The sequence below is a fragment of the Harpia harpyja genome, chromosome 10 (genome assembly GCF_026419915.1).
Source record: "Harpia harpyja isolate bHarHar1 chromosome 10, bHarHar1 primary haplotype, whole genome shotgun sequence".
NCBI classification, from domain to species: Eukaryota; Metazoa; Chordata; class Aves; order Accipitriformes; family Accipitridae; genus Harpia; species Harpia harpyja.
This window is the reverse complement of record NC_068949.1, coordinates 37,408,465-37,424,234: the sequence shown is the minus strand read 5'-3', so window position 1 is coordinate 37,424,234 and position 15,770 is coordinate 37,408,465. Positions and strand designations below refer to the sequence as shown.

The 15,770-nt window shown below is 41.4% G+C and overlaps 1 protein-coding gene across 9 annotated transcripts in view; it reads left to right on the top strand.

The window, feature by feature from the left end:
- ABLIM1 (actin binding LIM protein 1) overlaps window positions 1-15,770 on the top strand; it is a 147,995-nt gene that overhangs the window by 26,075 nt on the left and 106,150 nt on the right. For all 9 annotated transcript variants that reach the window (XM_052798385.1, XM_052798384.1, XM_052798386.1 and 6 more), the window contains exon 2: window positions 6,514-6,648. In XM_052798385.1, coding sequence (XP_052654345.1) covers window positions 6,514-6,648 — 135 coding nt within the window. The remainder of the gene's footprint in view (window positions 1-6,513; window positions 6,649-15,770) is intronic.

Below are 15,770 nucleotides of genomic sequence, written 5' to 3'. Positions count from 1 at the left end.
TGTCTAGGCATGCAGCTTATTAGTATCTCTTTATGGGAGTGCCTCCTTCCAGGATATCGTGGAATTTCTGAAGATTACTGTCCGATACCTGTGGGTAGTGACTGCAGTAACTTCTTTATCTGTCCCTGACAGCTGCGAGGTTTGATTTCAGTCTCAGTCATGCTTTGGTCACCTTAGCTGATAGGATTCTTAAAGATTTAAGATTCAAGAACTGAGTCTGCAGATAAGCAAAATGACACTGCATTTTTCATCCCTTCTTCTTAATAGCTAGTTCAGTAACTCCTCAAGGCTCCACTGTGCTGGGCTTTTCCTCAGAGAGTGTACGGGCTATAGACGGACAGGCTTTACAAACCAGAGGTTACAGACATTCACCTCTGCGAGAAACACAAAGGATGGGAGAAAATTACTTCTCCTCCTCTCTTTACAAAGAGAGCACGGAGAAGAAGTGATAAGCCAGATCTGTTTCTTGAACTTGGTTCTCTGATGTCTCTCTAGCGCCTTTCATCCCAGAACAGCTTTTTTCACAGCTTGTAGTCCTGTGCACAGTGCCTACCTGCCTACCTCTGTCCTGTCCCAAGCAAGCAGCTGCTCAGCTGGAATAACTACAGCTGCTTGACAGCATTGGAGACTGAGGGAGTTTTGATTCTGAAACCTTCAAGTTTTGAAATTCAAATCCTGTAAATTAGTTTAAGAAATGATGGCCTCCAAAGCCATATCAGGTGTTACGGAGAGAGATGGCAAAGAGCACTGTGGCCTGTAGGAAGATTTGGTTGCATTTACTGTCTTGGCAGTCTCTAGCACAGTCATTTTACCTTCATTCCTGAAAGCAGTAAGGAGTGAGGAAATCTAAAACAGGCTAGCAAAAAACTATGCAGTAGTTTCACACTGTTAAATCTTTGCTTTATTTTTCCTTCTTAATAGTCTTCAGCCAAGAAAACACAGCAGCCAATTGAAATTTAGCATTTCAGAGCGTGCTGTCTGTATTAGGCCACTTTTAAGATATAAAGGACGTGGCTGTGAAATCCTGAGAGTCCCCTTGTCCATGCTGCTATGGGCACAGCATGATCTCAGTGCTGTGCAAAAGAGCCAAGAGGTTTTGGAGCTAGAAGTCACAGAAGTTGTATATCCCAGCATGAAGTTTGAAGTTACACCTGCTACAACATGGTTAGAGTTGACTGAATGTAACTCCAAGTTTATTTGTGAAGGTAGACATGCAAATGTGAAAATGACAAAAATTCACTTTTTAAAAGAACAATAGCCCTCCTGTTTAAATTTAGAGGAAGCTGCTTTTTACTTCAGTTTAGAGCAGAACTGAACCCAGCATATTTTGCTGTGACCTCTGATTTGCAGCATACGCATAGCAAGGCGTTTCCCAGAAGCTTCTTTCTGACTTCCAATAAAAAGCTGAAGTATTCTGTGGCTTGCAGCAGAGACATGGAGTCTTGCCAGCAAGAATCTGCAGCTAAGAGTCACTTAGCCTGAGTCTTTGGTTTCCTAACAGTTCTATGTTCAGGGAGAGAATCATCAATAAGGGAGGCTGCAGTATTTATTTTCCTTGTTTTCTTTTATTCAGCAACTGTTGCTCTTCAGGTAGTTGCTGTAATTTCCATTTCAGAAGGGTTTGGTATGAGTACTGCGGTCCTTTTTCTAGCTGATGCAGCAAAACATATAGTTGCTCTTAAACCTTTGTACAATGATCTGCTCTGCATAAAGCACCACTGACAGGACAGTATTAAACTTTGCACAGCAAATTAATTCCTTCATTTTGCTCAGAAAGTGCCTTAGGTTTCTCATACGAACACTGGGTTGTTATTGGTCTTTTCTTTCTCTTTTTCTTTTTAATTGTTTATTTTTCTTTGCACATCTGAGATTATTTTGAGATGTTTTGATAAAATGCAGTAACAAGTACTCTCAAGCTGGTAGAGTTGCTTTGAATTTACATCGATACAGTGCAGTTGCAAAATTTAATGAAATCAATGTTGCATGATTCACAGGGGAATGTAACGCATGACAAAAAATCATGGTGATATGTCTATGGAGTGATATTAGCACAAAGCAATACTCCAGTGACAAAGACTGTCTTCCTCATAGAAGAAGGTGCTATTGATGTTTGTGTTTTTTTTTTTTTTCTCCTTTTCCCCCCCTGAATTAAACAACATAATCCAGACTTTCCAGTTGTCCCAGTCAGTGAACATGTTACTCTGGGTAAATTGGATATTTAATGGGACATTGATTTGTCTTATTGGAAACCCAAATGAGCTTAAGAAAGCATTAATTATTCATTTAAGCTGGTCTTGTAAGCAAGAGTGGAAGTCTCAACCTAGCTTGTCTTGAAAAGTTCTTCTGTGTATACCTCATGTTATACACCTTTACATGGCTCACCTTTACATATCTCATGTATGTTCATTAATAAAGAAAAAAAAAAACGTCTTCAGGCAGTGCCCAGCAACATTGCAAGTTAGAACTGTTATAAGGCAACCTGAAACTTTGGAAATTTTTATTGATGATCTTTTGTAATTAGTCTCTGTAAAATTGTAAAGACTATGACAACTTAGACTTCTATAAGTACTGTAGTTTTCATAGTTAATCTTGAAAAGTGCTGAAGGAATAAAAGTAAGACTAAATAGTCAAAGAAATTGTTGCATCAGTTTGATCTGTATGCCTGCTTCCAGCACCCCTTTGTTCAAGTGTAGACACTGCACTAGTTTAACTAGAGCCAGTTTAAAAAAAACAGTTCACTTAGTAGCCCAGGTGCTTCTGATGGAATGACATTTGGTTGAAACTAGATTCATTGTGTTAGTAGGCATTTGCAGCTTGCTGATCTGAGCTAGACCGATACATTGTGTATAATCTTACACAAAGAGATCCATGCACGTCGTTATACTGGTTGGGCTAAACTGATATAAAATCACATCTTGACTTAATCTGACATGTAGACAAGTATCAGTTCACATCAGTATACTGGAACTGGTAAATACTTGACTTGTGTTCATATTACACTACCCATGCAGTAAGTGTGTACTTTATGGTATGAAGACAATTGTGAGCCGTAGTACTGAACCAAGAATGTGTTGCTCTGGTAGCATCTCTCCCTCAGAAAGTTGTTAATTCATGTTCTTTTAATTTGGAAGATGGTCATGGTGTTAATATATTTGGATTTGAAACTTCATTAAAGGCAACATAGCTCCTCAAGTTAGTGTTTGTCCACTCACGCACTTTTCAATGAATGCTGCTTCCAGAAATATGGCAGGTGTGGAATATGTAATCCGTCAGGAGAGACTTACTGTCTTAGGTACTTACGCGACTCTTTCCATCCCAGTGCCTGGGAACCTTGTCATCTGTATTTATTCTCACAGTGGGGTAAGGCTAACAGTGCTGTTACACCTGGTTTACAGGCAGGGGCACTCAATACACAGAGAAACTAAAACATTCAGATAACCTGATTTTAAGCTGATAGGTTACAGGCTCAGAGACTTAGCTGAAATTCACTGTCTGACCTTAGTCCTTTAAGAGTTACGGGCATGCCATGCAAAGAGCCCAGATATCTGTTGTGAAGCAGGGGTTGGAACCTCGGTTATCCAGATCCTGAATTAATGTCCTGTCACTAATTATACTGGCTAGAGTCTGTTACTGTCTTAGTCGTGATAAAGTTTCCTTACTGCACCACTGCTGCTGGTGCGTAATGCCTGAGAATATATCCTCTAGCATGCAGTTGATATTGGGAGGGTTGGAGCAGGCAGAGCCCGAAATAGTTACTGTCTCAAGATGTGAAATCCTTGTAAGGGGGTGAGCCTAGCTCCTAGCTCAGGGTTTTCAGACCCAGAGGAGCTCACAATTTACATGTCCAGTAAGCTGGTTGGACTTCAGCCACAAACGTTTAAATAAGTTGCTTGTAAAGGTATTTATCTTTCTTTTTCTTTAGTTCCCTGTTCTGTCCTCACTGTTCTCTATAAAGGGTCACCTCTGCCACTGAGAAGCCTTGTGTGTATTGCATATATCCAAAGGAAAAAGCTTACAAGCAATTCCTTGCAAAAGTCAATTACTGAATCTTGACCTACAATGCCAAATTGAGGCCAGTAAGACAAGCACCATAATTAGCTTCACTTAAGAGATCAGTCTGGAAATAGCACCTAGCAGTATTTATATTCATTTAAATGGCTCTAAAGGCAGACCTGGAAAGAATTTGTATCATTGGACCAGTCTTGAAAACATTTATCTACTCTCTAGTAAAGAGCAAAAACTTGTCTTTCAGATCAACAATGGAAGATCTGGATGCTGTCATGCAGAATATGTTAGGGTGTCTTCCACATGAGAGAGCAGAATGTTGTGGGTACAGATTTCACACTGCAGCATTTACATCCTAGAGAGCGTTTGTCCAAATCCTTGATCCAGTTCCTCATTTGAGCAACTTTAAAAATTCTGTTACCTTTTCTTCAGTTGGCATCAGGCCCATCTCAGGCTGTCTGGATCTGAGAGGGAATTTTCCTCATAATAATTTAATTTGCTAGCACTTGTGTCTATGTTTGTCTCTTATTTTCTTTCTTTCTTTCTCATTGCATAAACTATGTGTTTCCTTGGTTACAAGTTAATAGTTAATAGTCTTGTTTGGAAGAATAATAACTTCCACTCCAGAAATAGTATTGCACTGCAGACTATTAGATAAGGTTCACTCAAGGCAAGGCATTTACTGGGCTTTTATTTAAATGGAGCTGCTAATTGAAATACTGGTTCGTATTGCCAGCTGCATTCTGTTCACCACTGTGGGCTGAATAACTGCTCAAGGGAAATAGTTGAAATGAGGCTACCAGAGGAGGAGGTATTCAAAACTTTGAGCTTGAGTAGAAGAATTCAGCCTTTTTCTTTGAAGACTGGGGGGGGGGGGGGGGGGGGGGGGGGGGGCAGGTATGGGTGTGAAGATGAAAATAGCAGCTGCCATATTAGTTTGGCTAGACTTACAGCAGAAATTATTGCTTGGAATATTTGTTATCCTCTATTCTTGATGCTGTTACTCCTGTAATCACATATTAGGCTTTTTTATTATTAATCTTGCATTTATATAATGCAGAATGATGTCAGCATTTCTTCACTAGGTCATTTATAAAGGAGAGTAATATGGAAGGACTTCATGAAGCGATGGGGCTTTTTCCCTAGAAGTTCTTTGAGGAAGGGGAGGAAAATGGTGCAGTAAATATGAGCAAGGTATCTGTTATGCTGCTGCATAAGCAGTAACCTGAAAAAAAGCATAATCCTGGCTGGGGAGATGTCAGGAATTGATCAGGAAAGGAAAAGAGTTCCAGAAAACACCAAGATAAAATAATGAAGATGATTCCCAGTGACAGTGAGAGTAATGTATGTGTATCAGCAGTCAGTCCTTTGCAGGCCAGGAAAAGCAGGACAGGAATGGTATAAAGACAGAGGCGTGGGTAGAGAGTTATGTTTTCTCTGAAATGTTCTGATGAGCATCACTAGTTTGAGAACAATATTACAAGGAGGACAACTTTCTACTGCTAGAATGGGATGTGGGAGGGAGGTTTGAAGGAACGTTGTTTTGTTCAGGAACATTCTGGGTAATATTTTCCACTTCAGACAGTACAGCTGAGACTCAGTCTTGCTCTAGCTTACACCCATGCATTTCTATTGGGGCCTCAAGCTGCCACAAGACACATCTGAAGAGAAAGTAAAACACTTTTTACGGAAGCCAAATGTGGAGCAATAAAACTTTTACTACGACAATGAAATATACAATAAAGCTGACACAAACCTTTCCTGTTCCTATCCAAGCTCTGCTCAGGGCTGTGGGATAGCTGATCAATTACCACCACCTGGAAATTTGTTTCCCTGACTATATTGCAGATGCTTTGGTCATTTCTGTCTACTTACAGTATCTCTAATTTGCATGCAGAGAGTTGTTTCTGCTAGAATTATTGGGAGTAGAAACAAATAACGTTGGCTTCTTTTCTCTTCAGATGTGCTTTCCCTGTGTTAGGTATGTGCTGTAGCAAAATGGAGATGTTTGTAGTTTGTATTTAATATAGTCATTTGCATGCAAAGTCAGGCTGCCTGGTTCATCTGGTTTCCCCAAACATGATTTGGAATTGCTTTCCTTTCATTCTTTTTGCTTGGATCGTATTCTTTCTCGGATTAAAATAACCCAGTTCTTGTTGCTTTGTGTGCTGATTGAATGGTTTGCACACACTCATGTTCTTGGAAAGAAAAGCTTAGGTATTCTGAAAGACTCTGGCACTGAAACTGCAAAGGCAATTTTTGCTCGTCTTTCTGTGGCAGCCTCAGTGGAAGGAGGTAGTAGCTGATGTGAATGGCTTAAACTACTGGTTTATGAAAAGGCTATATTTAAAAAAAATGGTGGTGACTTTTTAGATCAGCGTAAAATGTGAACAGATACATTTGTATCCTGATGAGAAGTGTCTGAGAACACAGATTTATGTGTGTACAGGAGAAAATACTCGTTTTGTCTGGGTTTAATTTGGTGGTTTGTTTTTTTTTTTTTTACAGTGGCCCATCCTCAGGAGCCTCACCACCCCTCTGAAAAGCCAGTCATCCACTGCCATAAATGTGGGGAGCCATGTAAAGGTGAAGTACTCCGTGTTCAGGCCAGACACTTTCACATCAAATGCTTCACCTGCAAAGGTAAGACCTTGATATTCTGTTAGAAATGAGTCAATTTGCGCAAATGTACCTTGAACCAGTGATGAGAGGTCACACTTCCTGCAATTGGCCAATTACAGGATATTTTCGTTGTTCAGTGTCCGAAGAATTTGTGGGCGGGAAGGGTAAAGAATGGGGGGTGAAATGGCTGAATAACACATGTACAAGCGGCAAGGTGAGCAGCACCACACAGAACAAATTCAATATGCAAACATCTATGATTTAATTGAAAGGAAAGATTATATGAGACATTTGATTTGGGGGGGGGGTGATAAATTTGCCACCACTAGAAGACTCAAAATAGCACATTCTGGTCTGAATACTTACACGTTCATTCTTTTTCTTTTCTACTGTTCACTGGGTACAAGCTACACAATAGATAATTATACCTGAAAGAGATGAAAAAAAAAAATCTTGGCTCTTTTTAATATTATTTTCAATTTTATTTGCTTCATACAGTTCTATGTAAACAGTCAGTTTCAGATATTTCCCAAATAGTAAATTAGGCCATAATTAGACTCTGGCTGCTTTGGTGATTTTTTTTTTTTTTTTTTCCCCCCCCTGTTTGTTTGGGAAACAATGGAACAACACTAAACATCCAAGATGAAGTGCTTTATGGAGAGTCACAAAAGATAGGAAGACAAAGTATAGCCCTAGCAGCTACTCAGAAATCCAGTGTAAATATTTGACTTGGTTTCAAACGTTGTGTTGAATGTATTTCCTGTTATTTTCATATATGGGGCAAGAGTATGTTTAGATTATACAGTGTGATGGGGTGAAAAGGAATATAGCATAAGAATACTTAAGAAATTTCTGTCTTTTTGTAGTTTTTGTTCTAAGTGCTTTTTCAAGGATTTGAATAATCTGGATTATTATTTTTTTAAACTGTTAATAGCAACCACTGCCTTTCATTAGGGATAGTTATGAAAATTAAGCTCCTTTTAACTGAACTGATTGCTGAAAGTAAGTACCTGCCTTGAAAAAAACCCACCAAAAAACTGCTGATGGATACTGACGTCCAAGAGAAACACGCAGGGTGGTCACTGAGGAGTATGTGCTGGGGCGAGGGGGAGCCTTAGCCACACGTTTTAGGAGAGGTGCCTTCAGTGAGCGAGCAGTGCAGAGGATCGTTACAAAAGGGAAAGGAGCAGAAGACAAGGGATATCTGTAGCAGCCATGCTGATACCGTGACCCTCAGAAAAAGCCAGGCTGGAGCTTCTAAGCTGAGTGGCCAAAAAAATTTTCTTTACTTGCTTTTCTTGTGGTTCGATTTTGCCTAAGCTCAAGTAATAGCAGTATGCGTGCTCACGTGCACACTGTGTATGTGTGCGTATCTATAAATACTCGTGTGCGTAAGTATATGCATACACGCACAGACACTTACTGGGGGCCTCTGTGTTGCTGGGCCTTCAGTCTGTGGGGCTGGGCCTCCTCTTCCTCCGTGTGAGCCTCCCCCTCTCGCTGGGTCTGCGCTCTCTGGGCCTCCCCTCCCACGGGCTGGGATTCTCCGGGCATCCCACTCTTTTCGGCCTCCCACCCGCCGTGGGCCTCCCTGACTCCCTAGGTCTCTACCTCCATGGGACCTTATCCTCTGAGCCTCCCACCGCTTCAGGCCTCCCTGTGTGAGCCTCCCTCCCTTTCTGGCTCCCCCTCGCTTGGTCCCCCGTGCTTTTGGGACTCCCTGACTCGCTGGGCCTCCCCTTCCATGGGCTGGGATTTTCTGGGACTCCCAGTTTTATGGAGGGCTCCCCTTTTTTGGAGTCTATTTCACCTGGGGGCTCCACTTGTGAGCCTCCCACTCGCTCAGCGCTTCACCGACCCTCTTGTTCTCAGCCTCTGAGGGCTTTGAGTCTCTGAGCCTCCCAGTTTTTTGGGGGGCCTCCCAACAATTTTGGGCCACCCAACTCTCTACAAGCCTCCGCTGTGTGAGCCTCCCGTCTTTTTATTGGCTTGTCATGCTTTCGGGCGTCCTACTCTTTTTGGGCTCTGCTCCCGCCCCACCCTGCAATGGGCCTCCCACACACACCCATCGGTCTCCCACTGTGTGAGTCTCGCCCCTCTCACTGGGCCTCCCCATCCGTGGGCTGCCATTCTCTGTGCCTCTCCCTTCCTTTTGGCCTGGGCCTCGTAATTTTATGGACCTCTACTGTGTGAGCCTCTCCCACCCTCTGGCCCTGCCCATCACCGGGCCTCCACTCTGAGCCTTGCCCTCAGATATAAGTATCTCTATATTTCTATATTTGTATTTATATTTGCCTGAAAGATGTAAGAAAGCTGCATGGCGGGCAGCTGGGTTCCTGGCAGAGCTTTGTCTCCTGTCAGGAGAGGCCTCCTGTCAGCCCCAGTTCTGCAAAAGGGTTCTAAGGCTTTGGGTTGTGGAGCTGCCTCGGGAATGGGGAGAGCCCTGCCCGCTCCTCGGAGCGAGGACCTGAGGGGCTCTCAGCAGCTCCAGCTCATGCCACTGAGCCCTCTGACCACAACAAGGACTCACTGTGGCTTTTTACAAAAAAGAGGCTTAATGAAGTGTTAAATAATGGTAAAACTACTTTTTCTGAAATCGTCACCTGTGAAGTTGGGTGTTCTGAAGCAGGGGGCAATCTTGACTCCTTCATGCAGTTTCTGTTTAATGAACAGCAATACAGTTGGCTGAATTAAGTAACCATAGTACATAGAATGACAGGTAAGATTATGGAGAAATATACAGTCCTGTGTGAAACAAGGGAAGAGTTGCATCTGTACAACCAGTGTATGCTGCCTTCAGTCCTAGCATAACGTAGGATAGATACAATGAAAGGGCTTCAGGCTTGAGGTGAATGTGGTGGAGCTGGTGGCAAACATGGAGAAAGGTGCTGGAGTAAATCAGAGAACTGAGTAACTAAAACAGAGTAGCGGAATCTATACTACGGAGCTTTTTGCTTCCTTTAAAGCTAAGTCATCTTTTCTGAAAGTCCATGTCTAGCACGTATACTGCAGATCCAGATTTTGAGAAGTGCCTCAAGCCTAGTGCCTGAGTTTCAGTTACATTTTTCATGTTCCAAATACGGGTGGAATAGTATAGTAGTGTGATTGCTGTAACTCTGTTCTTCTGCTTCCTAAATAGATAGGATATAGCAGAAATTAGAAATACTTGTTTTCCTATGTTACTAACTTTTTTTTTTAAAAGTCACTTGGGTTATTTGCATGCTGAAAAATGAATGGCTAGAATCTAAGACATTCTGTGTTTGTGTTACCTGTGTTTTTTAGTTAAATACAGCTAAATAGCTCAACAAATACTGAACTTTCTCCTGGATATTGATGTCTTTCATATGTGTCAAACTGGAATGTTATCAGCCCATCATGGAAAGCAGAGGGGAGCACTACATGCACTATTCCTGAAATGCTTGGGGTAATGCAAATGCATACGTCTTTCTGTATTACAGTTGCTGTATTTCAGGCAGTACTTGGTGTTGTATAATCCCTAAGCAGTTCAAAAACAGCAACAAGTTGTTTCTTCTACTGTTTCTGCCCAAAGTGAGTCGTGGTCTCAATTTACAGAAGACACTGGATTAGGGTGTTTCCAGCAGCAGGCCAGCTGAGACCCTTTGAGTCATGAAGAAGAATGGTAATTCAGGCCAGGCAACAAACAGCATGCCTGGGACCTCCCGAAAAAGCAAGGGAACAGATGGAACAGGGCTCTGGAATTGTTCTCCTGCTGATGCACTCGATTAATCTTGCTAATTTTGGGGGGTCTAATTTCTTCTTTCACTTGTGTTTTAGTTACTTACTCATACACTGCTTTTGTGCTTTGACTATTCTGTTGCAAGGCTGGGTTTACAAGGATACTCCCCTGCCCACCCCAGGGCAGTATCTAAACTCGTTGTGGCTTCTGTTTATGGATATATTTCCAAGCTGATGACAGTTTAATATTCTGCAATATTATTGACCTCATGACTGCTTGCATGAAGATCACCAGAGAAAGGAGAGCTGTAGAAATACCTCTCTGATGGAAGTGAAACTGATTTTTATCATTAGCTTGTTAAGGAAACTTTGAGCTTGTGGAAGGTGACTGGTTGCATGTGTTCACTTATTATTTAGGAGAGGGGGGTGACAGTGTAGCTTCTGCCTGTTTGCAGTATCTGCACATCCCAGTTTGAACTGAGAGGGCCAGTGCTGAATCTTAGAGACTTTTGCTGTTCAGTCAGTCTGCGCCTTATTAGTTGGGTTTGCCAGCAAGTGAGTGTCATCTTTTCTGTGTCCATTTGTCTTTCACTGAGAGAAAGGAAAGGGGTGTTTATAGGAGGTTGCTCCAAGTCCTGTTTCGAATCTTATACCTAAGCTGCAGAGCTTGTTTATTGTTGGCCTCTCATATTTAAGTGAATGCAGTTTTTGTTTAAACCATATAGTTATTTACTTATATTGCATGTTGTCTGACCATATGGTTCATACAAGTGGGACACAGATGTTCAAGTAAATTTTTTTTCTTCCTCTTAGTCTGATGGGTTTTTAATCTGACATGACTGTGACTCTACAGGAGGTGGAGTTAGACCCCCTCGGTTTATACAGCATGTTGTTAGCTAGAGGAAACAACTGATACTGGGACCAGAATGTATCAGCTGCATCTACAGGTGGCTTGGTTGTCTTTCCCCTTTCTCTATACTAAAGTTCGCTCTTGAGACTTCAACTCATACATCTACAGTGTGAAAGACTTGAACAAGCTTGTATTTGTCTGACTGCTGTCATACTTCCTGGAAATGTTTAAGTTTTTACCTATACACTTGGTCTGGTAGTCTAGTGAAGATTTGGAGAAAATCCATTCCCTCATAAAGCTGTCACACTAGTTGTATAGTAGCAGAGTTTCAGTGTTTTCGGTGTGATCCTGTTCTTACTTGCTCTGTATGAGATTCCTTTTTTTTTTTTTTTTTTTTTATTGTCATCCACGCTATCAACTTTGTGTTTACATCATACTGTTAAGCGTATTTGATATGATCATAATCCTGCTTCCCTAGGTTATGTCAGAGACACATAGGCCCTCCGTGATTGCTTGGCATGCGTGTCAGTGGTCGCTGTTGCACTGCAGGAACATGGTGACTTAAGCCTCCATGCTGCATCAGCCAGCTCAGGACATGCTCATGTGTCATCTAATGTGATCAGACAGTCATCTATCCCTGTAGTTTGGTGCTGCATCCATCTCTAGAATCTTTCTCAGAACAGAGTAACTGCTTCCTGACAAAGATGACAAGTAAAACCTCCACCGATTGATGTGTTCCCATACCCCCATGATAAGATGCAGCTAGCTGTTACTCTCTGCCTGTTGAGAACCAAGTGTATACAGCTGGTTTGTCCTATCTGCCTGGAAAGGCTGGCTAGTTCTATTTGTGGCTCCAGATAAGAGCTGCTCAAAAAACAAAGAGCTGAAAATGGTGTTGCCTGTCCCCCAGAAGGTGAGCTCTGCTGGCCTCCCGATAGGCAAAGAATCTCAGACAGTCAGCAGCTGACTTGGCGCTGGAGTTAACAAGGGAATGATGGACGGGGGAGAGATAAGAGACATTTAGGAGTGCAGCTCCAGGAGCACTGTTCAGAGCAGTTGTCTTTGGCTGTGTTATAACAAAGTCACTTACCTTGCTAAGAAATTACAGTGTGTTACAAATGCAAGTTTAATTCGATTCTGCATTGCCTCCAATTGTAATAAATAAGTCTTAATTTCTATTTTACCAGGAGCACGCTACTTTTACATAGCAAATTGCTAATGGTTACCAGGCAATGGAAGCAGCAGGCTGAGAGGAGGGAGGGTTAGATGAGGAGGTTGAAGGGAGAACAGACTAAGCTGGAGACCTCATTGTTTTACTTTTTGTCTTTAATAAGCATTGACATTAACAAGAATGAATTAGTAGCTTATAAAGAGGTAAAAAAAATTTCTTGTACGCATCTATGTACATGAATAACTTTTCTGGAAAAACTAGGGCTATTCACTGCAATGTCTGTTACATATGTAAATGTGTGTGGGATTAGGCCCTAAATTATGATGTGCATGAGCAGAGATTTTAATATCTCGATTTAAATTTTGATCTGATACAAATGAAAATTTTCTATCATTGTCAGTTGATTACAGTTCATTTTACCCTATTGCATGTACTAGGAGAGGAAACTTTGAGGCTAGCAAAATTGTTGTAATAAGACTTTATTATTAAGCCTGTGATTCATCCTCTGGGTTAGAGGGAAATACTGTTTCAATACACTGTATTGCTTAACAGAACAAGCCTTAAGCTTTCATAGTAACAATGTAAAAGTTTACATAGCTTGATTTGGTACATGTAGAGATTGGTTGCATTATCTTAACAAGGTAAGGTAGTATTTGTGGTAGGAGTATTTCAAATAGTAGACAGTGTCCCTGTTCTTGATGTCAAATATAAATTGGAAAACATAGCTTCCATATGGTAGCCTAAACTAAAAAAAAAAAAAAAAAATCTCATAAATAAGTAATCCTGCCATGAGAATATGGATGGTGTCCTAAAGTTTTCTAGTCCTCACTATGTGGCATAAATGTCTGTAATGTGATTAGGCTATGCCAGGTGGAAATGTTTCACTGTGTATGAATGTTTTACATACTATAGCGATATCAGATATCAAAAGGCAATTGCCAGCTAATATTCTTGGTAATTATAAGGCAAAACCAAGTCTTGGCATACAGGAAGCATTCCACAAACCCAGAGTATCCCACGGAGAAGAAACTTTTAGCTTCTATTAAAACATTGTTATAAATCAGCATAAAGCAGTTTCTTAATTATGGAACAAATGTGCTCATTTTCCTCTTTTGAGTTAGCTGTCTTTGAAGCTTACTTAGGAAAACCCCACATCAGTATGTACTTCCAGGATCCTTTGTGGTATGTTTAGGTTCCAGGCACGGGTCTGTTTCTTTTATGTGTTGACTTTTCCAAGGCTACAGCATCTGTAGTTCAATGAGCTTGACAGGGAAGGGGGAGGGTTCCTAAGTTTGGATTTTGGGATGCTCTGTAATCTTTGACTTTGAACTGGATCTTCCTCCCTTGAAGGACTGGGAAGAAGTTAGGGTCATGTAAGCAGACACTGTATCAATAGGCTGGAATGTGTTTTAAATCATTAGTTCTTTGACCTTTGATCTGTCATCAGATTCCTTCAGTGGCAGCAGGAGGAGGCTGCAAACTGGCTGCTGGGTAGTTAGTGCTATTAATAGTTAGGTGTCAGTGGATGGAAAGTTTATATATGAGGACATTCTTGTAGTAGATATCCAGTGCAGTGTTTGAAAAGATCTCTGCATTTCCACAAATACTTCTGACACAGAGACTGATCTGTGGACGCAGTAACTGGTGGGTAGAATGTGCTCCTTCCTGAGCATCAGGAAATTATACGAGATCCCCTGAAGCTCTGAACCACTGAACCAAAGAGCCTTCTATATCTAAAAGCTCTCCAGGCTTGTAATTCTCTTTCAGTACACCATGGTACTGCTTGCCAGCTTGTGAACTTCCCTTTTCAGCTTGGTTATTGAAACAGCCTTTAACATTATTAAGTCTTTTGATTTTTCTCAAGAGTGTTTGTATTTTCATTTTTTTCCTAAACCTGAGTATCTTGGCTTTCATTTACAGAAAAGGGCATTTCTAGTCATTAAAATACAAAACCTCGGAAAAATGTGAACCTGAAATGCTCTAACAAACAGCAGAATACAGATAAAAAGGACAGAACTATTACAATATCCTGGTTTGGACCATCAGGACTTTGGGGATCTGACTCAAGATCTTGAAGGATTACAACTCTGCATCCTTTACCCATGGTAGAAAGTCCCATGGAAGGGAATGAGGAAGAGTAAGTTGAGATTTTAAGGGTGAAAATGAAAGAGAAGTACTTGTTGCTGAAGAGATTAGTACACAAATAAGTGAAAAAGCAAAAAGGGGGTCATGCTGTTATCTGTGTGCACAGGGAGACCTAATAAGGGGCAGTGAGAACATGTTTAAGGACAGCAAATCAGGTTAGAACAGTTTAGAAAATCCAGGGAGCAATGGGATTCTGCTGTTCCTGGGAAGCTAACAGAGGTTAAAATTTCTCCCACGACAGGAAATGGGATTCGGATGTGAATTCATGCATTCAGGTAGCTTGATATGAAAGCAAGCCTCAGTTGCAGCTGTGAGAGTAACTGCCATTTCTGTAGTTGCGTATCTTAGCTTCTGTGTCTTGAAGCCTGTTCTTTTTCTTGCAGTGATGCTTATTGGTGTGTCCCTTCAGGTTCAGGTAAGGGCCTGGGAAGTTTGCTGTAAGACAGGCTGGTTTCCTGCAAAATGACCCTAACCCTCCCATAACCCATAAGCAGCAGGGAGAGCTCTGTCTCATTAGTGGCAGTAGACTTTGGGATGGCAATGGGCTGTTTCAGAGGTGCAGCAGATTTTAAACTATATCCAGCCCCTTGGCAGCGAAAGCTGCCTGTCAGCCTCCACACTTGTGGAAAACAGTCTCCATAAGAATTCCTGAGGATCCCTTGCTCCCTGCTGAAGAAGCATGGTGGGTGAGGTGTCTGTGGGCTTTGACAGTAGGGCTCAAGCTATACCCATAGATCTATCTCACACTGCTCTCCCATCCTCTGAACCTTTCATGCCCTTCTACTTGTTTTCAATAGCAATGTCTTATTTTATTTGGGTCTTTTTTCCAAATTATTCTTTCCGTTTTCATATAATACACTGAATTGTTAATTTTTGCTTTAGATGTTGACAGGAAAAAAATTCCAAGCAGTTTCATCCCATTCTGAAGTGGATTCTTGGTTTGCGCTTGTGGTTTTAATGCTATTAATGGCAATTGGTTGACACTGATCTTAGTTTAGTTGGGCCTGAAGTCTCTTTCATATAAACGTTTGACAGGGAATGAAATTAATTGCACTACTTGGCTGATGTTGATGAATGCTGACAGATGCCATGTCAGATTTTAACAAGCTACTGGATCCCTTTGAAAGTAGAGGGCCAGAAGGATGCTTTACAGGTGCTTGATGAGTGGTGCAGAGCATCCTTATGAAAATATGGAAAGTTGCTTGGGTTTATTGTCAATGTATCTTTCATTTGCCTGGCTTGGATGAGATGTATTTTTGTTCTATTCTTACATCCTTGGTT